This window comes from Ambystoma mexicanum, chromosome 5q, assembly GCF_040938575.1.
Source record: "Ambystoma mexicanum isolate Mex_15411 chromosome 5q, UKY_AmexF1_1, whole genome shotgun sequence".
NCBI classification, from domain to species: Eukaryota; Metazoa; Chordata; class Amphibia; order Caudata; family Ambystomatidae; genus Ambystoma; species Ambystoma mexicanum.
Window position 1 is genome coordinate 1350347099 of NC_090933.1, and position 22996 is coordinate 1350370094.

At 49.6% G+C, this 22996-nt stretch overlaps 1 protein-coding gene across 6 annotated transcripts in view; it reads right to left on the reverse strand.

The window, feature by feature from the left end:
- The window catches only part of LOC138498132 (lymphocyte antigen 6E-like), a 1052795-nt gene that overhangs the window by 994731 nt on the left and 35068 nt on the right, over positions 1-22996 (reverse strand). For 4 of the 6 annotated variants that reach the window (XR_011278706.1, XR_011278707.1, XM_069622000.1 and 1 more), the window contains one exon: positions 8825-9016. The exons of the other annotated variants lie outside the window; for them this stretch is intronic. Coding sequence is in view for 2 of the 4 variants with exons in the window: in XM_069622000.1 (XP_069478101.1) it covers positions 8826-9016 (191 nt within the window). In the remaining 2 variants the exon portion in view is untranslated. The remainder of the gene's footprint in view (positions 1-8824; positions 9017-22996) is intronic. 6 annotated transcript variants of the gene reach the window in all.

Genomic DNA, 22996 nt, shown 5'->3' on the forward strand with positions numbered 1-22996 from the left:
CCAGAGGCTGTGACTTGTGGTAGAGAAACCTCTAGGTGCTATATCGGAGAAGCTGTGACTTGTGGCACAGAAACATATAGGTGCTATATCCCTGAGGGTGAGGCTGTGATTTGTGGCAGAGAGACATCTAGGTGCTATATCCCTGAGGCTGAGGCTGTGATTTGTGGCAGAGAGACATCTAGGTGCTATATCCCTGAGGGTGTGGCTGTTAGTTGTGGCAGAGAAACATCTAGGTGCTGTATCCCAGAGGCTGTGACTTGTGGCAAAGAAACATCTAGGTGCTATATCCCAGCGCTTGTTACTTTTGGCACAGAAACATCTAGGTGCTATATCCCACAGAGCGAGGCTGTACGTTGTGGCAGAGAAACATCTAGGTGCTATATCCCAGAGGCTGTGACTTGTGGTAGAGAAACATCTAGGTGCTATATCCCCGAGGGCGACGCTTTGAGTTGTGGCAGAGAAACATCTAGGTGCTATGTCCTTGGGTCTGTGAGTTGTGGTGCAGAAACATCTAGGTGCTATATCTCAGAGGCTGTGACTTGTGGCAGAGAAACATCTAGGTGCTATATCCCCGAGGGCGAGGCTGTGTGTTGTGGCAGAGCAAAATCTAGGTGCTATGTCCTTGAGGCTGTGGGTTGTGGCAGAGACACATCTAGATGCTATGTCACTGAGGCTGTGGGTTGTGGCAGAGAAACATCTAGGTGCTATGTCCTTGAGGCTGTGGGTTGTGGCAGAGAAACATCTAGGTGCTATATTCCCGAGGGTGAGGCTGTGAGTTGTGGCAGAGATACATCTAGGTGCTATGTCCTTGAGGCTGTGGGTTGTGGCAGAGAAATATCTAGGTTCTATATCCTTGAGACTGTGGGTTATGGAAGATTAACATCTAGGTGCTATATCCCAGAGGCTGTGACTTGTGGCAGAGAAACATCTAGGTGCTATATCCCAGAGGCTGTGACTTGTGGCAGAGAAACATCTAGGTGCTATATCCCTGAGGGTGAGACTGTGAGTTGTGGCAGAGAAACATCTAGGTGCTATGTCCTTGAGGCTGTGGGTTATGGAAGATTAACATCTAGGTGCTATATCCCAGAGGCTGTGACTTGTGGCAGAGAAACATCTAGGTGCTATATCCCAGAGGCTGTGACTTGTGGCAGAGAAACATCTAGGTGCTATATCCCACAGGCTCTGACTTGTGGCAGAGAAACATCTAGGTGCTATGTCCCTGAGGGCATAGACATCTAGGTGCTATATCCCTGAGGGAGTGGCTGTGACTTGTGGCAGAGAAACATCTAGGTGCTATGTCCTTGAGACTGTGAGATGTGGCAAGGAAACATCTAGGTGCTATGTCCCAGAGGGCGTGGCTGTGAGTTGTGGCAGAGGAACATCTATGGTCTATATTCCCGAATCTGTGAGTCGTGGCAAAGAAGCGGCTTGGCACCAATTGTGTTGGGTGAGATTGGCATCCCCATGTTAGCGAAACCCAACACTGTTTTGTTTACCCCATCTCGATGTTTATATTTGCCAAAGCCAGGGAGGGTTTTAAGATAAACCCCTAGTACTTGTATGTGTTAATCTCCTCCTGCCCTTGTGTGAATACAATATAGGTGGTCCAGAGCCCCCTCTCGAAGTCACTTGTTCTTGTGGATCTACCACACCTTTCTAGGGCATAAAGCATTGTCTCCTTTCTTCTCGTTTGGCCTCCTCCAGAACACAATAAAGGGACCTGCTTTATTATTTTCACTACTTTTTTTCAATCTTGAAATCACATTTATTGGTTTGTTCGTTGTAGTTTCGTGGATAGTCCCAATATTCAAATCAAACAAGGTTCGTTTCGGCATCAACCAGCATCTCAGGGATTTTTCTATTTCAGTTTCCTCGCCCCACATTAACATTGCCTTTACCAGGTTTTTGGTGATTTTTTTGGTGATTTTTTGGAATATTCATGTAATACTGTCATGAGATTGTCGTATTTATGGAGCCCCCAGTCCAAGAAAAACATGTTTCTTTTTCCACAATTATGTAATTCATAATTAATGAGAAAGATGTTCTTAAATCCCTTTGACAGGTCATAACCCGGCGTGTGTGCCCACTGGGCCATACCAGGACAGCTCTGCATGGCTCATTGGGGATGCATACTGGTTGACCGCAGCTCTGAATGTGCCAGGGGGCACTCGTGCGCCTCTCTGCACAGTCAGAGCTGCTGAGGCATGCCCTGCTTCCTGCTTCCTGTTTATGTTGTGCACGAGTAGGAGAGCCATCGCGGGATACTGGCCTGATGGTGGCGAGTGGATTCTGGACCTGGGCTGCTGGTATGTGAATGTGGGAGTAGCTGCGTGTGTAGGAATGAATGTATGTTTACTTGAACCATGTGCCCAGTAAAAAAATGCTATGTCAGCGCCATAAAGAATAATGTGGCTGACAGTAACAATTCAGTCTAGTGTAGCAACGTAATAACACTTATCATGCATGATATGTGTTGTTATATGGCTAGACTGGACTGCAATACTGCAGCCAGCTGCCAGTCTGGTTACATGTTATGCCTCTGGCATGACATTTGTTACTTGGCATTATGATTAAAGCAAACATGGTAAGAGTTGTTGTGTCTAGACTAGCCTACGTTGCTACAGCCAGTCGGATTATATATTCTGATTCTGGCATGGCATTTTTACAGTGTAAACAAATTTAAAGCAAACACTGTTTGCTTCTCATATTTGCGTTAACGTTGATGCCCAGGGCAAAATGCCATGCCAGAGTCAGAAAAGGTAACCAGGCTGCCAGCAGCAATGCAAGTCAGTCTATCAACATAATAACACTTATCATGTTCTCTTCAACCATGATGCTCAGTAAACAATGCCATGCCAGAGACAGAAGGTGGAACCAGACTGGCTGCAGCAATGCAAGTCAGTCTAGCAACATAATAACACTTTTCATGTTTGCTTCAGCCATGATGCTCAGTAAACAGTGCCATGCCAGAGTCAGAAAAGGTGACCAGACTGCCGGCAGCAATGCAAGTCAGTCTATCAACATAATAACACTTATCATGTTTGTTTCAACCATGATGCTCACTAAACAGTGCCATGCCAGAGTCAGAAAAGGTAATCAAACTGCCGGCAACAATGTAAGCCAGTCTAGCAACTTAATAACACTTATCATGTTTTCGTCAACCATGATGCTCAGTAAACAATGCCATGCCAGAGACAGAAAGTGGAATCAGACTGGCTACAGCAATGTAAGCCAGTCTAGCCACATGTTGTTATACTGGCATAAATTGTGGGGAAAGGCATCATGAAAATGTGTTGGAAAATGCTCCTCTGCACCGTTGGTGTCTTGCATCTATCTACTGGATTTTTTCATGCGTTAATCTACAAAACTGATTGGAACTGTTTGGCTTTTTACCACATTTTTGACCGGAAGTGTGCTGTTTAATGCACCATTTTTTTTTATTAAACTTCAGCTCAATGTGCCCTGAAGGCAAGCTATCAGGACACCAAACTTTTGTTACAACGAAACAGTTCATAATTTTCCGATTTTTCAATTCAAGCAGTAAAGAACCCATTATTTAAAATCATTTTCTCGAAGGGAGATGCCTCCCAAACCCCTGTTGGTTGCTTTTGGGCTTCCTCGCTATGCTTGGCCGCTCATGCATATTTGTGGCAAATGTTTAAGCCTCTTGAATAAACAAATTCACTGCTTGCTCCTGAGCGGTGGTGTTCCTGCTCAGACGCTGCAGCTGCCCATACTTGTGGGATTGTCCTGAAGGCCTTTGCACGGTTACCTGTTATCCTAATTCAAGGGTCACTATTGTGCTTCCTCATTGATGCTGTTGTACCCTCCCTGAAGAGGTTAATCATGCACAGTGACTACAGCACCATACTGGTGCTAGCCCTGACTTCGGTACCCGTGAATCCTGGGGTTCCTTGGCAGCATCCAAGGCCTGCACGCCATCCTATGCCTGGTTCTCTGCGCTGGGGTCTCCAGGCTTTAGTCGCTATACCGCTACGTGGCGGCCATGATTGCGGCATCCACTGCAGCAGGGCTAGTCTCCATCTCGGCACTTCTTCTTCTGAGGGTTTTTGGTCGCCGGATGTGGCCCAAGAACTCCTGTTTTGGGATCTTCCATCCTGGCCAGGTCAAAGGTTGCTGCCTCTGGATGGCCTACTTCCGTTACTTGTCAATATAAGCTCAAGCTGCCTTCTGACTGCGAAATTGTGCAGAATACTTGTTTAGATCCGAGATTAGAGTTTAAGGGGACCCTGTTCTGATTTTGATCTACTTACCTTTTTGAATGACTTCGTTTGCTTTTGCAGACTTTCTAAAACGTTTACATGCTCCTAAAACAGCTTTTGCTCTTTACTCTTGTGCACAATTGTGTGCTTCTGCTTTAAATTGTGTTATGCATCTTGCATGGAAACTTTACTGTTTCATGTAATATTTGTCATTCTTTATAATTAAAAAAGTATATTTTTGAGAATACAGTTCTTTCCTGTCTGAGCACACCAGGCACCATAAATGGGGCCCTTTATGCCCCCAGCATGCAGCGGTGCCAATATTGGGTACACAGAGCCACAGAGCGTGTATCCCTTTTATTTCATGTTCATTTTCTGCCTCACACGGCAGAACCTCCTCATGCAGTTACTTTCCCTGGATCGGGGCTCATCCTCTCTTTCGAGAACACATGTCCGAAGAACTTGAGGTTAATTTTTTGAAACGCTCACTTGTCCGCATTCAACTTCAGCCCAGTTTAACAAAGTGCTGTGCACGCCTGAGGCGCCCGATCATGTTGTTCACGATCAACTCCAAAAACTAAGATGTCGTCGCTGTAGTTAAAGCAATTCTTTATGTGCCGAGTTACCTTCCTAATGCTCTCCTGGAAAATCTCAGTGGCCGACGATATACCAAAGCTTAGTCTCTTATACCGAAATAGCCCTTCATGGGTTGCAAAAGTGGCTTTGTAGCGGGATTGTTCACCTAGCGAGATCTGGTGGTAATCTTTATACAGATGCATGCCAGCGTGTCTCTCTCGTTGAATTGCTTTGTTGGCTTGGCGCATGTCACTGCATAGGCACATTTTTTACCACATGCCAAACCCATGGAGTGGGACGACAGGCAGGTTCTATGATGTCCTCCTTCACCAGGCTCTTAATCTCTTACTCCACTTGCAGTTGCAGGTAAATGGGTAGTCGCCAAGGATGTTGTGCCATTGTTCTTCCTTCAAGCACCGGAGTCCTTTTAAAAGTTCTGGAAACTGTTGCAATACTGGGGTTTCATGCTGCATCGTGCACATTACCGTTGCAATCTTCTTTTCGAGGGCCGTGGGTCGGCCTAGTAAGTTGTTTCCTGGGACATCTCCTTGAAGAAAATGCAGCTCTGCCATTGCCAGTCTCCCTTTGTAGTTCAATCGTATCGAGAACTTTATGTGATTTTAAACTGGCCTCTGCGTGGCCCACCGAAATACCTTCAGGTCCGATGGTTCCGATGCCAGCGGATGTGCCATCTTGTAAAACTCTGAGATGCACATGATATTCAGTGTGGCACCGGTGTCAGTGATGAATTTGGCGATGTCGATATCGCCTTCTGGGACAGTCACCACGTCAGTCATCATATAATGCATACTCATGATGACTTCTCTCTTGCTCTGGCGGGGGCGACCGTGATCGTCCAGCGATCTGCCGAACATGGCCGACTACGTCTCTTCTCGTGTAGGTGTCTCTCCTGAGTCCTTGGGCATGCGGGTTGTGCTCCGGTCGTGTCCCGCTTGGACCGCCTGTTTGTGCCCTGTTCGGCAGTGCATTGCACACTTTCGCGATATTATTTTCCCTCCCCCAGTTATTGCATTTCTGTCCAAAAGCAGGGCATCAGGTGCCTTCCTCTTGGGGAAAGGGCAGGCCACACCTGTAACACTTTCCAGCAGTGGCAAAACTTCTCGGTGGTGCATTGCCACTGCTGTTGCTTCTGCCATCTTGACTGATGAAATACGCTTGCTCTTTCACTGGTCCCTTGTTGGTTTCCATCTGTATGGCTTGTGAGTCTGCTCTCGCTTCTGTCCATGCCATTTGTAGAATGGTGGTGAGGGGAAATGGATCCCAGAGTAATTTTTTTCTGAATGTGGACGATAAGCACCCTCTGATGATCCTTAACCTGATGGCCTCATCATTTGAGAATTTATGAAAGTTGCCATGAGCCACCAACTTGCGCAATCAAATCGCAACGGCATCCATGGACTCACCAGGCATTTGGCGGGTTGTATTGAAAGTGTACCTCTTATGGTTTATGTTGTTTTGAGGATCAAAGTATGCATACAGAGCCTCCTTGAGCCCCTCGTATGTTTTGACATCTTCAGGCGAGAACGTGGGGATGAGGTAATCTACTCGCAAACTTGTCTGGAGCCTTTTCATCATATGCGGCCACGTAGTTCTCGAATCTTCGCAGCCATCTCTCCCATCTCTGTCCTAGGGTTTGTTGATCACCCATGACAAAGTGGCCTGCTCAACGAAATGCAGCTGCACTGGGCCCTTCCTCATCAGATGCATCACTTGCTCGACTCTGACTGTCTCTCTTTTGGCTTGCCAACATTCTGCTGCAGTCAGGCATCCTCTGCTGCGCGCTTTGTTATTGGACTCACAGATTTTCACCCTCCACTGTATTTTCTCCCTTCTTTCTTTCTCTACGCAAGGGGGTGTTGAAATCCCATCCTAGTCGTCAGTTTTTCTGTCTGAGGACACCAGCCAGCTTAAATGTGGCCCTTTATGCCCCCAATGCGCAGCTGCGCCAAAATGAGGGACACAGAGCCACAGAGCGTGTATCGTATCCATTTTAATTCACTTTTGCTTTCTGCCTCACATGGCAGAACCTCCTCATTGGCCTTACTCGATGTGACAAAGGTTCCTCGTCACGCTGGGTTAACTGTTCCTGCCGGACACGTCAAGTTCATTGTGTGCTGATGGGTGATTGGCTGTACCGTTGTGACTCCCCTCTCTGCCACCAAGGATAGAGCCAGATTGATCATTCACAGCACCACTGAGTGCCAGGACTAACTTGAACGAAGCCTCGCACATGAGTGTATGGTGATGATTTAAATTAATTGCGTGCATGCTGCAAGATGCCATCAGCTTCCCTGAGAGAAGGCACAGGCACTGTAGTAAAGACCCATGTTCAGCAGTGAGAGGGGAGCAGGACCTACCACCCCCTACTTTCATTACGCTTCACCTCCGAGCTGAATGTCACTAACTTCGGACCCTTACCCGCCACTCCTTCCTAGGCCGAGATGTGTTGCCGAAACACCTCATCTAAACCTTCCAGCCATCACCTCTTATGTTTTGCTATAATCACTCCGAGTGGGACATGGATGCCCAAATTTGGGTTCACGTGCCTGCTGGGCCTAGAGACCCAAGCTACTCCTCACTGATGATGCCCAACAAGGCTGAAACATGTCTGGGGATGCTTGTGGTCTTGTGCAAAAGGGATGTGACCTAGCAGTTCGAGCTAGACTTCCCCTTTGGGGGTGGCACCAAACCTGATTTGCATATGGTCTTCCCCTTTCTGTAATAGCTTAGGCTGATGAACAGTGCTCTGGAGGGTTGGCTAGGGCCCTGGCGGAGGTTGAGATTCATTCTAAACCTTCCAGCCATCACCTTTTGTTTTGCTGGCGCAACTCGTCTTGTTCACCATGTCCTGCATGCGTTCCTTGACTAATAGTAAAAGGGGGTCAGCCCCACCTAATTTTTTCCTTGCATTAGATTCCACGCTGATAAGGAAGTTAATGACCCCTGAGTCAGGAGGACCCTAACTCCCTGTGGGCTCCCAGGCACCGCAGTTACTCTCCAGGATCAGTAAGTCCTTTTTGGGCCCAAAGACCAGCATATGAAGGGGCGCAGGCGTTTTAGAGTCTGTCTCTGAGTAGGAGGGCACTGCCTCCTTATGCCAGGAAGACCCATGAGAGCCCCTAACACTCCATGCTCACCTGGGACCCCCTGTCCAGCAGTGAAATGTGAGCATTTCCCCCACCCCTTGCTTACCTTAGAGACCTGCTCTGAGCAGGGTGACGCTGACCCAGGCACACAGGGAGAGCAAAACGGGACTGATGTTCACACTGGTGGCTCCATTGTAAAGGTTGGTGGTGCAGCAGTGGGCAGACCCTGAGACCCCCTACCACCCCATGATCACCTGGTACCCCCTGTCCTGCAGAGGAATACGAGCCTGTCCCCCACCCATTCCTTACACTAGAGTCCTGCTCTGAGCAGGATGACGCTGACACCGGCAGCCAGGGAGAGCACAGCAGGGCTGATCTTCACACTGGAGGCTCCATTGCATAGGTGGGTGGTGCAGCAGTGAACATAACCTGAGACCCCCTACTACTCCATCATACCCTGGGACCCCCTGTCCTGCAGTGGAATGTAAGCCTGTCCCCCACCCCTTGCTTACCTTAGAGTGCTGCTCTGAGCAGGATGACGCTGACCCCGGCAGCCAGGTAGAGCACAGCAGGGCTGATCTTCACACTGGAGGCTCCATTGCATAGGTGGGTGGTGCAGCAGTGAACATAACCTGAGACCCCCTACTACTCCATCATACCCTGGGACCCCCTGTCCTGCAGTGGAATGTGAGCCTGTCCCCCACCCCTTGCTTACCTTAGAGTCCTGCTCTGAGCAGGATGACGCTGACCCCGGCAGCCAGGGAGAGCACAGCAGGGCTGATCTTCACACTGGAGGCTCCATTGCATAGGTGGGTGGTGCAGCAGTGAACATAACCTGAGACCCCGTACTACTCCATCATACCCTGGGACCCCCTGTCCTGCAGTGGAATGTGAGCCTGTCCCCCACCCCTTGCTTACCTTAGAGTGCTGCTCTGAGCAGGATGACGCTGACCCCGGCAGCCAGGGAGAGCACAGCAGGGCTGATCTTCACACTGGCGGCACCATTGCAAAGGTCGGTGTTGCAGCAGTGGACAGACCCTGAGACCCCTCCTGTAGAGACCGAGCCTTCTGTACATTCCAATACACAGCTCTTCGATATCGCTGTTAGCCCTGCAAAGAAATACATAATAGGTAATATATGTGGTTATTGACTCCATTGAACTCAGAGGAAGAGGCTGCAGAAAACACCAACATAGAAACTTATGACAGGTTCAGTGGCCAGAGAACACTATTGCACGGATGCATCACACGCCCTCTGCTATTACACCCCTTGGCTTTCCCAGTGCTTCTCACAGTCGTGTTTCTTATTGTCTCCAATAGTGCTGCTGTTTCTGTAGATTCATTGCCAGTTCTGGAAAGCAAATCTTCCCCAATGTACCTTCTTATGCTGGCGCCTATTGTTACCGATTAATTTCGAGTTTCGCAGCGCTCATTGCAGAACGAACCTGCTTCGAGGCGAGGGGGAACCACCAATGGCATGGGGTGAAACAATTCTTTACTAATCATAAGGCTTGTCAGCTTCTTAGGGTGAGCTCAAGCAATAGCGATGGTATGGCCCCACAAGGGGGTCGGGGGCGGTGGGGTCGGAGGGGAGGGGTAGGGGGAGACAGCGAGATCACAGCACATGATAAGAAATGGAATGATTGTCCAGCCTGGAAACATCTCGTAGGCGTGAAAATGTTACGTGTGCCGTCTAATTCCTAAAGGTCACCGGCGATTGGCTCCTTCCCGGACGCAGCATAGTTAATGTCAAGCTGCCTTCTTATTGTCATTGTCCTTGTTGTCTCATCTACTGCACCCACCGATCTTCCAGCTAATATCAAGATGCCTTCGGATTGACATTGTCCTTGTTCTCTTATCTAAGAGGACATACCTTCCAGCTTGATATTAGCTGGAAGGTATCTGGGTGCATTAGATAAGAGAACAAGGACAATGACAATTAGAAGGCAGTTTGACATTAGCTGAAAGATAGGTGGGCCATTAGATATGAGAAAGCGCACAATGTCAATACAAAGGCAGCTTGATTTTAGCTAGAAGATAAGTGGGTGCTTTAGACATGAGAATTAGGACAATGGCAATTAGGCAGCTTGACATTGGCTGAAAGTTAGGTGGGTGCATTAGATAAGAGAAAAGGTTTAGGTTACTTACCTGTAACTATTGTTCTCCAGCATGGGTCTGGCATGGATTCACATTTTCACGCCTTGAAACACTTGTGTATAGGAGTGTTATAAATGCCATATCATATCCTATCATGGATTCACATGCGCATGAATATTCCCTGTCGTCAAGCTGGGAATCCTCGGTAAAAGAAAAAACGGTTTCACTTTCACTTAAAAACTGTATTTCTCCTCTAATCCAATCACTGTCCTCTGTGTCATACTGACCCCAGCCAATGACAGTCCTCTCCCTAAGCTCCTCCCCTGGCAGCTATCTTCAGATTTTACAGCACGCTTCAGTGTTGGGAGTCCTTGTACGTTTTTTCGTGTTTTCAACAGAAAAAGTTCTATTATTATTTCAAAGAAGCCTGGGTGCTCTTTTCTTCATCTGCCGGCAGCAGGGATCCGATGTCAGTGAAGTTCCGCGTCCCTCGAAGATCATCGAAGATTCTACAAGGCTTTTGGGCCTACTTCGCTCCCTGCGACCATGACGTAGGAGAAGAAGGAGGGAAGGTCCCTCTTCAGGCCCTGCACCAAATGCGGGCTATGGAATGTGTTTGTGGAGGACAAGCACCTGCAATGCCTCTACTGCCTGCACCCTACCACAAGAAGGTAGAGTGCAAGATATGCCTCGGTTTCTCCAAGAAAACAACGAAGGACAGGCGTAGTAGGCTGGCGGCATGGCTTAACACCAAGGCCTCTGACCAGTAATCCGGGCTGGGTCATGCCTCACCCAGGACCGGCCGGTCCGAGGAGCGGTCTTTTAAGTCCTTTGAGGGCATCTGATCCGTGAGGGCCAAAGATAAGGCCAAGAGCCGCAAGTCTGAGTCCACCATGTTCGCTGCGGAAGCGGGTCCCAAAGTGGATATGGAACGATCAGCATCACCTTCCCCCTCCATTGCCAGCCTACTATCAAGCTCCTCTTTATAGAGGAAGTCATCTTCCCCAGCTAAACTACGTGAGAAATCTGAGAAGCCGCAGACGTAAGAGAAGATGTCCGAGCAGCCCAAGCAGGCTCAATCGACACAGGCTAAGACCTTGTTGGCGACTCCGTCGATGACTACTACTGCCGCGACAGATAAGGGCACTGATCCTGTGAGGGTAGCTCCCACGGTTCAGAAAGTGTTCCTACCCCCAAGGTGCAACACCGCCGCAGTGACTTTGGCAAAGTCTGCAGGCACGCCAGAAGGGGCGAAACTGGCCCAGGCCCTCGTTCAAGACACTGCGGGTGGGGGAGAGTAAGGAGGCCCTGAAACAGCACTCCCAGGCCATCGCCCAAACCACAGTGGTCTCGTCCACGAACGACTAAGATCTGGAGTCCTTACATACGCTCCACAAGGATGTTGAAGAGGAGGACAATAGCGACAACGGCGCAGGGCCTAGTTTTCCTGTTCGGCCTTCTTAGTGGAGGGTAATTTCCTTGGATATTCTGTCAACTCTACAAACCTTGGTGTCAGAGATACAGATGAGGAAGCCTCCAGCTCCGGTACCTGTGGTCCCCCAGGGCCCTGATCAGCCCCCAGCGAAGAAGATGACGTATCATCAGATGCCCCCATTTCAACCTCCACCACCACGTCGTGCCCCTTCTCTCCTAACAGACCCAGGAACGGGTACAGGAATGGATACGGTCACGGCGACAGATAGGGCCATGAGGAAGGATGATGACAAAGACATTGTTGCAGCGGATGGGGAATCACCGCATTTGGATGCTCCACATACGGTGTCCCCACTGCATGAGGTGGGATCATTCCACTCCATGATCACCTGGGCCTCCGAGTTATTCCAGTTTGTGCCCGAGGAAACCAAGAAGGAGGGCTTCTTGCATCAAAGGCAGAAGGCTAAGGGGAAGACTATCATGGTGGTGCCCCTTCTGGACAATATTTGGGAGGAGAGCCTGACCCTCATGAAGAACCCTTGCACGGCTCCAGCCAAACAGGATAGGCTGGAGAAGAAATATAGGGTGCCAGACTGTGCACCAAAGTGCCTGAGGTTGCAGCCATTGCCGGATTGGGTGGTATCGGCGGCCACAAGGAAACAGTCGGCCAATCCGTACTCGTCGTCTTCGGTCTCTCTGGACAGTGAAGGGAAAAGGATGGATGTGACGGGAAAGAAGGTGATTTACACTGCAGAGTCAACTATCAAGACGGCCAACGCACTGGCGATCCTGGACAGGTACGACAGGGAATTGTGGTACAAGCTCGGTCCGATTCTGGATTTCCTCCACGATGATAAAAATATGGAGGCAGGAAGGGGAAGTGGCGTTGGATAACGGCATCACAGTGGCTTTGGACGTCGCCGAAACGGAGTTCCGGCAAATGGGAAACAGTGTCTGCCTTTGTCCTCAAGGTTGGATGAAAGCCACGAATTTCTGTCAGGAGGTCCACGCAAAGGTGCTGGACATGCCCTGTTTGGGAAGGTCGTCAATGAGTCCCTCCAGGCCATCCAGACGGATACAGAGACAGCCCGTTCCCTGGACACTCTCCAGCAGCACTGCTTGTCTTTTCACTCCTGCATAGGAAAGTCGAGCAGGTCTTCAAAAGGGTTCCCCACATTTTACTGACAGCCTTCCAGATCCTCAACGTAGGAGGCCTACAGAGGCCATTCCCAGGACTACAGTAGTGGAGGACAGTGTCGCCGTAGCCCGAAGGGCACCCTGGTGGGAGGCTGGCAGAAAAGGTTCGCCAGCGAGTGGAGAAAGATCACCACCGACAGACGGGTGCTGGACGCTCTCACCCAAGGACACACCCTGGAGTTTCAAGGCAGGTGTCCGCGGATTCCTCCGGTTACTGATCAGGAACAGCACATCCCCCAGCTCCTGGAAGAGGTATGGGCCATGCTGCGAAAAGGGGCAATAGAGCTAGTTCCCCAACGGCTCCGTGGCTTCATAGTCTATTGCAGATACTTTCTGGTCAGAAAGAAGACAAAGGACTGGAGGCCCATCCTAGACCTACGACTTCTGAACAAATACCTAAAGTCCCAAAGGTTCAGGATGGTCACGTTGCAACACGTGCTCGGCCAACTGGATAAAGGAGACTTCTTGATGTCCTTGGACCTGGAGGGCGCCTACTTCCACGTCCCCATTCACAAGAAACATCAGAAGTTTCTATGTTTTGTAGTGGAAGGCAGTACTACCAGTTGAAGGCCCTACCTTTGGGCTAGAAGTCGGCCCCCAGAATTTTCACGGAATGCCTGGCACCAGTGGCGTCCCATCTGTGTCTACAGGGCATACATGAATACCTCTACCTGGACTACTGGCTGATCGCACCTGCTCACGGGAGCTGGCCGACGGACACACGGAGACGACCGTCCGGCTACTAGTGGATCTAGGATTCTCTGTTAACTATCCAAAGTCCTGCTTAACGTTTAGCGCCTACGAACACGCTGTTCGTAGGCGCTAGACTCAATACAGTCTATTTCCTGGCGTCACCCTCGGAGGAGAGTCTAGCAGCCATTCAATCAAAGGTGTAACGGCTGTTGTCGACGAAGACAGCCATGGTGCAGGCCATCAAGTCGTTACTAGGCATGATGTTGTCCTGCATCTACCTCGTCCGGCTCTGCAGGTTGCACATGCAACCCCTAAAGGAATTCCTGGACGCTCGCCCGATACAGGTGTCCAGAAGCTTCACAGACAAAATTTCACTCAACAACAAGTGCCGTCGGGTGATAGGATGGTGGGGCATCCACTCCAACATCGGCCAAGGCACGGGATTTTAAAAAACCCCATACCAGGAGACGCTTGCCACGGATGCCTCCCTGGAAGGCTGGGCAGCGCGCAACGGATGTCTGCATGCCATCGGCCTGTGGCTGCCGGAGGAGAAGGATCTTCATGTCAACATTTTGGAGCAACGGACAGTGTTCTGGACCCTCAAGTCATGCCTACCATCTCTGAAAGACAAGGTGGTGAGGATCTTCATGGCCAGCACCACCACCATGTTCTACATCAGGAAACAGGGGGGTACTTGATCCTTGGTGCTCTCCAAAGAGGCGCAGAACTTGTGGTGCTAGGCCATCAGACCAGGGATGTTCCTCGTTCATCTCCACCTGGTGGGAGTCAAGCACACCATCGCAGACTCCCACAGCAGGACACTGCGCTCCTGGCACGAGTAGGAGCTTTGTCAGGATCAGGTGAACCGCATATTCGTCAAATGGGGCAGGCCCCAGATCAATCTATTTGCGATGGTGGCGAACTTCAAGTGCCAGAAGTTTGCCAGCAGATTCCACCAGCCAAAGATGCTGGGGGACGCATTCTCCTTACCGCGGGAAGGGCTGTTTCTGTACACGTGTCCACCATTCCCTCTCCAGCTACGAATCATCAACACACTCAGATAGTGTCCATGCAAGGTGATACTCATCGCCCCGGCGTGGCCGAGGCAGATTTGGTATCCAGACCTTCTCAGCCTGTCAGCGTCGCCTCCGGTCAAGCTGCCAGTGGTTCCGGATATTCTCACCAGAGAAGGAGGCGCGATCCTTCATCAAGACTCAGGATCGCTGAACCTGAGGGCTTGACTCCTACAGCCCTAGAGTTTGAAGGATATAAGTTGCCTGTGGACTGCAGAGAGTCCTTACCAAGGCCAGGGCGTTGTCAAGCTTGAAGTGCTACGGTCACAACTGGAAGTGTTTCGGTATGTGGTGCCGGTCTCAGACGATCATCCTGCTGAGGGTCACGGCCCCACAGATCCTCACACACATTTGCTATCCTTGGCCAAGGCCGGATTGGCGCAGGCCTCTGTCAAGGTACATTTTGCGGCTATCTCCTGCTACAACAGATGTCTAGGAAGATCTTCACTTTGGTCCCACCAACTTGTCAAGGAATTTCTCAAAGGACTTTTTCTATCTTTCCTACCAGTGAAGGTTCCTGCCCCGTGTGGGAACTCAACGTGGTTCTGACATGGTTCATGGGGGCTCCCTTCGAGCCTATGCATCAGGCCCCACTCAAGTTCCTCTCGTGGAAAACGGCTTTCCTTGTTGCCATCACCTCTGCCAGAATTGTAGGTGAGATCCAGGCTCTATTCTGCAAGCAACCATACCTCACTTTCCACAAATCAAGGGTACTGCTGCATACACACCCCTCTTTCATGCCGAAGGTTCCATCGGAATTCCACCTCAAAGAGCCTTTGGTGTGACCTGTTTTTTTCCCGAAACCTTTGTCCCTGGCAGTAAGGGCCTTGCACTCGCTCGATGTTTCTCATGCCCTGAAGTTCAACGCGACACGCACAAAGAGATTTCGGATACCTCACAACTCTTTGCGAATTTTGGTCCTGTGAACCATGGGAAGGCCTTGTCCAAGGCTTCCATTTCAAGGTGACTCTCCGGCTGCATCACGCACTGTTATCGGTTGGTGAACCGACCGCCGCCTGCCCGTCCGACAGCCCACTTCACCTGAGTGCTCGCTGCAACAACGGCGTTCCTGTATGGTGTGCCCCTGCTGGACATCAGCAGAGCTGCTAAGTGGAAGTCCATGCACTCCTTCATGAAGTTCTACGGCGTCAACAGGGATTCCAGGGAGGAGTCCAGAGTCGGCAAAGCAGTGCTACACAAACTGTTCGCTTGAGGTGAGCCTGTTCCAGAGGTAAGAGTTAATTGCTTCTGTTGAGCCTTGCCACCTTGCGTGATTGTGTAATGTTGTACTGCTATGTATTCTTTATTCATGAGCATGTGAATCCATGCCAGATCCCATGCTGGAGAAGGTTTAAGTTATTTACCTGTATCTATTGTTCTCCATCCTGGGTCTGGCATGGATTCACATGCGCACCCTCCCTCCAACCCCTCTGCGGCTCTTCTTGGTCATACTGCCACTTTACGTGCTACCAAATCTGAAGATAGCTGCCAGAGGAGGGTCTTAGGGAGAGGACTGTCACTGGATGGGGCAGTATGGCCCAGAGGACAGTGAATGGTTTAGAGGAGAAATACAGCTTTTAAGTGAAAGTGAAACAGTTTTTTCTTTTACTGAGTATTCCCAGCTTGACGACGGGGAATATTCATGAGCACGCAAATACATGCCAGACCCAAGCTGGAGAACAATAGTTACAAGTAAGTAACTTAAACCTTATTCTCTTATCTAATGCACCCACCTAGCTTTTAGTCAATGTGAAGCTGCCTTCTAATGATCATTGTCCCTGTTCTCTTATCTAATGCACACACCTAGGTTCCACCTAATATCAAGCTGCCTTCTAATTGTCATTGTCCCTGTTCTCTTATCTAATGCACTCACCTATCTTCTAGCTAATGTCAGGCTACCTAGTAATTGTCATTGGGCCTCATTACGAGTTTGCTGGTTCGGATGTAACGGTACCGGTAACACTGTACCGGTACCGTGTAATGGACCAGCTACTTCCGACCTGCGATCCCGGAAACACCATCACCTCGAAGCCACCCCCGCTGTGACAACGCACCCGGAATTTGCATTGGCAGAAACAGTGCGACCAGTCACCAACACACCCCCAGTCACCGACAATGCGTAACACTGTGCCCATTACAAGTAGCACAGAAACACCTCCCTAAAAATGGCTGAAGCACCATGCCCATCATGGCGGTACCGCCGGCACCGCAGAGATGGCGTTAAACAGTGGCAGGTGAGCCGAATCAGGCCACAGGTGCACAAAATGAGGCCAGCTACACCACATAGGCAACTGGGAGCCTACAAAAGGGCCACACCCAGGCTACCTTCAGACACAACTATGCTGGCAGCCGCAGTAGCAGCATTCGGGCTAGTTAACCTACAGGCTGCAGTGCACATTGTGACAGCACTGGGGCAGACCCCAGGGCAGATCCACACATTATACCGGCTTGACCATCCATCAATCATGTCCATCGTCACCCTGATCGAGGAGGACATCCGCAGCCGCATTGACATCCGGACTGCAATCCCCCGCTGCTGAAGGTTGTCTCTGTACTGCATTTCCTAGGAACTGGAACATATCAGCACCCTGTTGGTGAGCTGCACGAGCTGTCACAACCCCGTTTTTCTAGAATACTTGACCAGGTACTGGAGGCGCTGCTGACCCATGCCGTACTCCTGTCCAGGTAATTTCCACCAAGCTGGCCTTCCATGCCATTGCAGGCATGCCAAATTGCATAGGTGCATTAAACTGCACCCACATTCAGTTGACAGTTCCACATGCAATGGAGGTGGTGTACCGCAATAGGAAACAATTCCACTCACTGAATGTCCAGATGGTATGCGATGCTGGACAAGTGATCACCCATTGCTGTGCACGTTTCCCTGGGTCAACACATGACTCCATGGTCTTGCGGAATTCGACATTGACACGCTACATGGAACGCTGTGCAGAACAAAGCACATGGCTATTGGGTAAGTACAACTGCCAATGCATGACCCCTGCCCAATGGCATGGATAGTCATCACACCGCACACAATGCAATGCTTCACATTACAAATTGCCACAGTGTGCAAGTACCTACCCTGCTAATGCCCATGCACACCCTACACATGTTGTGGCACCACAAGCATGGTCGACATGAGTATGTGAGTCCCTCACCCGCCCAATGCACATGTGCTCCCATGATGCACATGATGTGCGCTTACCTGGCAGTGTGCATTGCTCACATAATCACAGTGACCAGTGTCTGACTGCTGCAGGTGTGTCCATCACGGCACAATGCCATAGTCACCCACCACATATGAACTCATGGGCATCAACCTGTGTGCAACAAGTCGTTTCCTAATTCCAATGCACTAATGTGACCATCAATGTTCCCTGCATGGTTTGTCCTACAAGTATGAGCATGGGATTCCCCATATTGGGGAACCCTTGTGTATAGGCGTGTTACAAATGCCATATCATATCATATCATATCATATCATATCATATCATATCATATCATATCATATAACAGATTCACAAATGGCCCATAATTGTACTGCATCTGATTTGGACAGTGAAACCACAAACACTAACATGTGCCCTTGCTTTCACTCCCATGCAGGTGATGCATGATATGCACTCACGCCATGGCTGATGACGCCCATACTAAGGCCAAGGAATAGGCATGAGGAGGCCTACAACAGAGCACACATACAAACACGTGGCATGGTAGAGCGTATCTTTGGATTACTCAAGGCCAGGTTCCGCTGATTGAGCCGATACGGAGGCTCATTGTTGTACAGCCCAGTCAAGATGGGGAAAATAGTGCTGGCATGTGCCATGTTGCACAATCTGTGCATACGCAGGAACATTCCACTGCCCCCGGACACAGAGGATGAAGATGATGATGTTGACGACAATGGGGATGGGATGGGCACACTCCCTGGCAGGAGTGCCCAGGATGGACAACATGCATGGGCAGCACTCATACAGTTTTTTCTGAAAGACTTCACATGCACATCATGTACCGCATGTTTTTGCACAACATTGAATCGTCTGAATGCACATGAAATTACGGATGACCACTCGTCACTTTCATTTCCAAAATAGTTTATTCACAACAAAACAGGGTGTGGGGAATTGGATGGAAAAGAAGTACACCTGTGCCCACCCACCTCTCCAATGTGCCCAACCCCCAACCAGGCCCCAACCGACTAACCCCAATAAGGACCACCCCCACCTCCCCAACGTACCCACCCCCATACAACAACCCCATCCCAACTGTGCGGACGACAGTCCAATGTTCATCAGACTATTTGCGACCATGCTTGTGGGCATATGAGTTCTTCCCGGAGGGTCCGGTCAGCCGGGAGGACCACCTCCACGGGCTGCTTGCCACCAATTTGAGGGGGTGCTGCTTTTAGATAGCACTGGTGGTGTTGCAGCTGGCACATTGCCCATGAATGCCTGTTGGGCCACATGCATAGACTCCGCTATGGTCGACATTACATTGTTCCCCTCCCTCACCTGCCGTGAGGACCATGTTAGTGGTTGCAAATCTGCTTTTTGCCAGAGACAGCCTACGCACAGAGGTGGCAGCGCTCTCCCTCTGCATCCTGGCCTCCTCGCTCTGCAGCCTGGCCTCCTCACGTTGCAGCCTCAATTCCTGTAGTTGTTGCTCTACTAGCTGCGTAAAGGCTGGCCTGGTGTTGCTCAATGCGCAGGAGGCGGGCGCTGAGTTCAGTGATTGAGGGTGTGGGTGTGGGTGAGCACATCGGGCTGTGGAGTCCTGTCGGATTGAATACTAATTCCTGTAGGGGAGTGATGCCTCCCCGTCATCCTGACCCCTTGGTGCGTCAGTACACTGTTGAACCGGTGCACTATTGCTGCTACATTCATTCTCCTCAGTGGTTTCTGGACAGGCACTGATGGGTGCGGCAGATGTGGTTGCAGGTGTTCTATCTGTGGCAACATGCTGCCCTGGGGGTAGTGGGGATGGGGGTAATCGTAGGCACCGTTGGTGGTGCCGATGGTTGTGTTGCAGAGTTTCTGGAAGTGGCATCCTGTGACGGACGGGTACGTTGGCTCCGTGCGGTGGTACGTGGTGTGGCCTGTTGCGCTGAATCACTGTCGCTTGATGTGCCTGTGGAGAGATGCAGGGCATGCTGTTAGTTGTGTGGCAGGTTGTGGAGGGGTCCATCACATGCAACACAGTCCTCATACTTTGTCCACTTGCATGTACACACATTTGACGGGTGATGCACTCAGGTGTGTGTATCTCAGCTTGCACCCAGTTGCACGCTGTCTGACTGTCCTGGGGGGCATTTCTCATGTGTGTGTGGAGTGTGGTGTGGGTCATTGGTGGATGCGTTGGGTCACTCTGAGCCTGGCGGGGGAGGGGGGCAACATTCACACTCATAGATTTCCACTTTATGTACTTACCAGCATCTCCAGGTGGGATGGCTCCGGCCTCTGCTTCACCTACGCCCTGGATCCCTTCAAGGTGGACACTGGACACTACTGCACCTCTCCTCCCATGTCTGGAACTCCAGGGGCGATGCAGGCCCTCCGCCTGTGCTTTTGCTGTGTTGGCGGTGTACTGCCATTAGGTTGCGCACACGCAGCCAGAGATGGTCCCACCACTTGTGACAGTCTTTGACTTTGCGCGCAGTCACACCTACTGCAGTGCACTTCTGTGCTGCTGCTGCCCAGATCTCCTTGCGGCGCTGCTGATTGCTGCGCCTTTGGTTGGCACTAAACAGCATAGGGGCGTTTTCTACAATGTGCTCCACCAGCACTGTCAATTCAGGCTCACTGAAGCGTGGCTTCCGCTGACGGGTGGCAGGGATGCTCAATGCCATCTTCCTTGTGGTGGGTAGCAAGTCCCAGTGGAGCTAAGCCCTGTAGTTACAGGGGATGGCAGTGGATTGTGGTTTAAGTTTTGGCCGCCGCTTTCTTTCCAGTTTTTGCGATCACTGTGTTTCCGGAACCGGTATTTCCGTATCCATGACGGCGAAGGTGGATATGGATGTACCACTGCCATGTTTCACGCTGCTTCCGTGTCCGTGGGTGTTTGCACCCCAGCGGTGACACTGTTTCCGTGTTTGTCTGGTGCGCGCAATCGACAATGCGTAATTTCACCTTGTTTACGCATGCTTGTGGAGGCGGTAACAGTGTCACCGCTGTTACTGTAACAACGGATTCCGGACCGGCGAACTCATAATGAGGCCCATTGTCTTTGTTCTCTTATCTAATGCACCCACCTATCTTCTAGCTAATGTCAGGCTACCTAGTAATTGTCATCGGGCCTCATTACGAGTCCGCCAGTAGCCGTGCCGGAAAAACCAGCAGACTGCCACCAGACCCTGAATGAATTACCCCCTCCGTGATTGCCGAAATCACTGGGGTATTACAACCCCGGTGACCCGGTAATTCCGGAGGAGTAATTCCGTGAATCCCCATTCCAGGACTCCATAGGGATGGGGACCATAGAAACACTGGCTCCGTCTATGACGGAGCCAGTATTTCCATTTCCATCTGCAGGCGGGTGGCGTTACTCCTGCCAGGTCAGACCTGGCAGGAGTGACACCTCCCGCCCGCAGAACTCATAATCTGCCGGTACGGAAACAACGGTGGCGGCGGTTTACCGCCACCGTTGTTTCCGGACCGGCATCTTGTAATGAGGCCCATTGTCTTTGTTCTCTTATGTAATGCACCTACCTATTTTCTAGCTAATGTCAGGCTACCTAGTAATTGTCATTGTCTTTGTTCTCTTATCTAATGCACCCACGTAGCTTCCAGCTAATATTAAACTGCCTTCTAATTGCCATTGTTCTTATTCTCACATCTAATGCACCCACCTAAATTCCAGCTAATGTCAAGTTGTCTTATAATGATCTTTGTCTTTGTTTTCTTATCTTTTTCTTATCTCGTGCACCCACCGAGCTTTCAAAATTCCAGCTAATGTCAAGCTGCCTTCGAATTGGCATTTTCTTTATTCTCTTATATAATTCACCCACCTAGCTTCCCGCTAATTTCACAATTTCACGCTGTATACTAATAGTCATTGTCCTTATTCTCTTATCTAATGCACACACCGGTATTCCAGCTAATGTCAAGCTGCCTATTAATTGTCTTTATTCGCTTATCTAATGCACCCACTTATATTCCAGCTAATATCAAGCTGTCTTCTGATTGACATTGTCCTTGTTCTCTTATCCAATACACACACCTATCTTTCAGCTAATATCACACTGCCTTCTAATTGGCATTGTCCTTATTCTCTCATTTAATGCACCCAACTATATTCCAGGTAATATCAAGATGCCTTCTAATTGTCATTTTCTTTATTCTCTTATCTAAAGCACCCAACTAGATTCTAGCTAATATCAAGCTCCCTTCCAATTGACATTGTACTGTTCTCTTATCTAATGCACCTGAGCTTAGAGCCCTTTGGGTAACACACAAATACAGTGGATGGGATGCAGAATAACTCTGACACCAAATAATCGAACCAACTCAGGAAGATGGCAACGTTTTTCTTTTTTAATATCAATTTTCTATAACAGGGAGTTACAATGGACATTCGCTCGAGTCTCTCGGCGTATCTTACAAAAAAAATCACATTATATAATAAAAATGTGTCATATGTGACATCATACTACGTGGCAAATAAGAAAAACCTACGATGGATTGTGATAGGCTCAAAGGAAACATCTAAGTATACTTTCTATAAGCGGTGAGGTTGTGATAGGAAATCTACTGTCAAGTGGACAATTTGTGCCCTCCTCTAGTGTAAGACACCTACAACACTATTAAGTACACAGTATATCATTGGCTCTCAAACTATAAGGCCCTTCGTTATATGGCCCTCTACAACTGGTTGGCACACTCGTGTCCTTCTGGAACATTCGGTTCACTTAGCAGCACGTGAGCTCAGACGCAGGTGCCAGGAGGTGGACTTGACTTTACCTCCCCACCCAATTAGCCCAACGTCTCTCATCACCCATGCCTTCTGCCATGAAGATCGTCTTTGAACTTGGCCTTGCAGAGTATTCTTGTCTCTGGGAATATAAGGGAGTGTGTGCATGCATAGTTCTGGAACTACATGCCCAACTCTATTTTCATCCTTGACTCACGTGACAGGAGACAACGATTCAGACCATTTTGCAGCATTTAGATGTCTTAAATGAATAAAACTTGGCATGCCTGGTCTTCTTTCTTTGCACCTTAACAAGGAATGATTCAGCTTCTCATGTTTACTGCCTTTGAGAATAGATAACCGGCATTGGCTTGCTTCAGCTTTGGTACCGTGCCAGACAGCCTCGCCACTCATGTCCACAGTCCCGGATAATTCTTGCTGTGACTCAGCTCTCGGCCCTTCTTTTGCATGGGTCTGCATGCTTACAAAATTCATGACACTGATGTCCAGTTTCTATACAATGATGGCTTCGCCTGCAGTCTATTCACTACGTATAGCCAGCTTCTAAGATTACTTAATCTACTTGCGTTACAGCATCTGTACAGTTATTGAATGGCTTGCATTTTCTGAAGTGCGTCACACACGTGCAATCTTCTTTTCGCATGTGAAAGTTTATTTGATTCTTAAC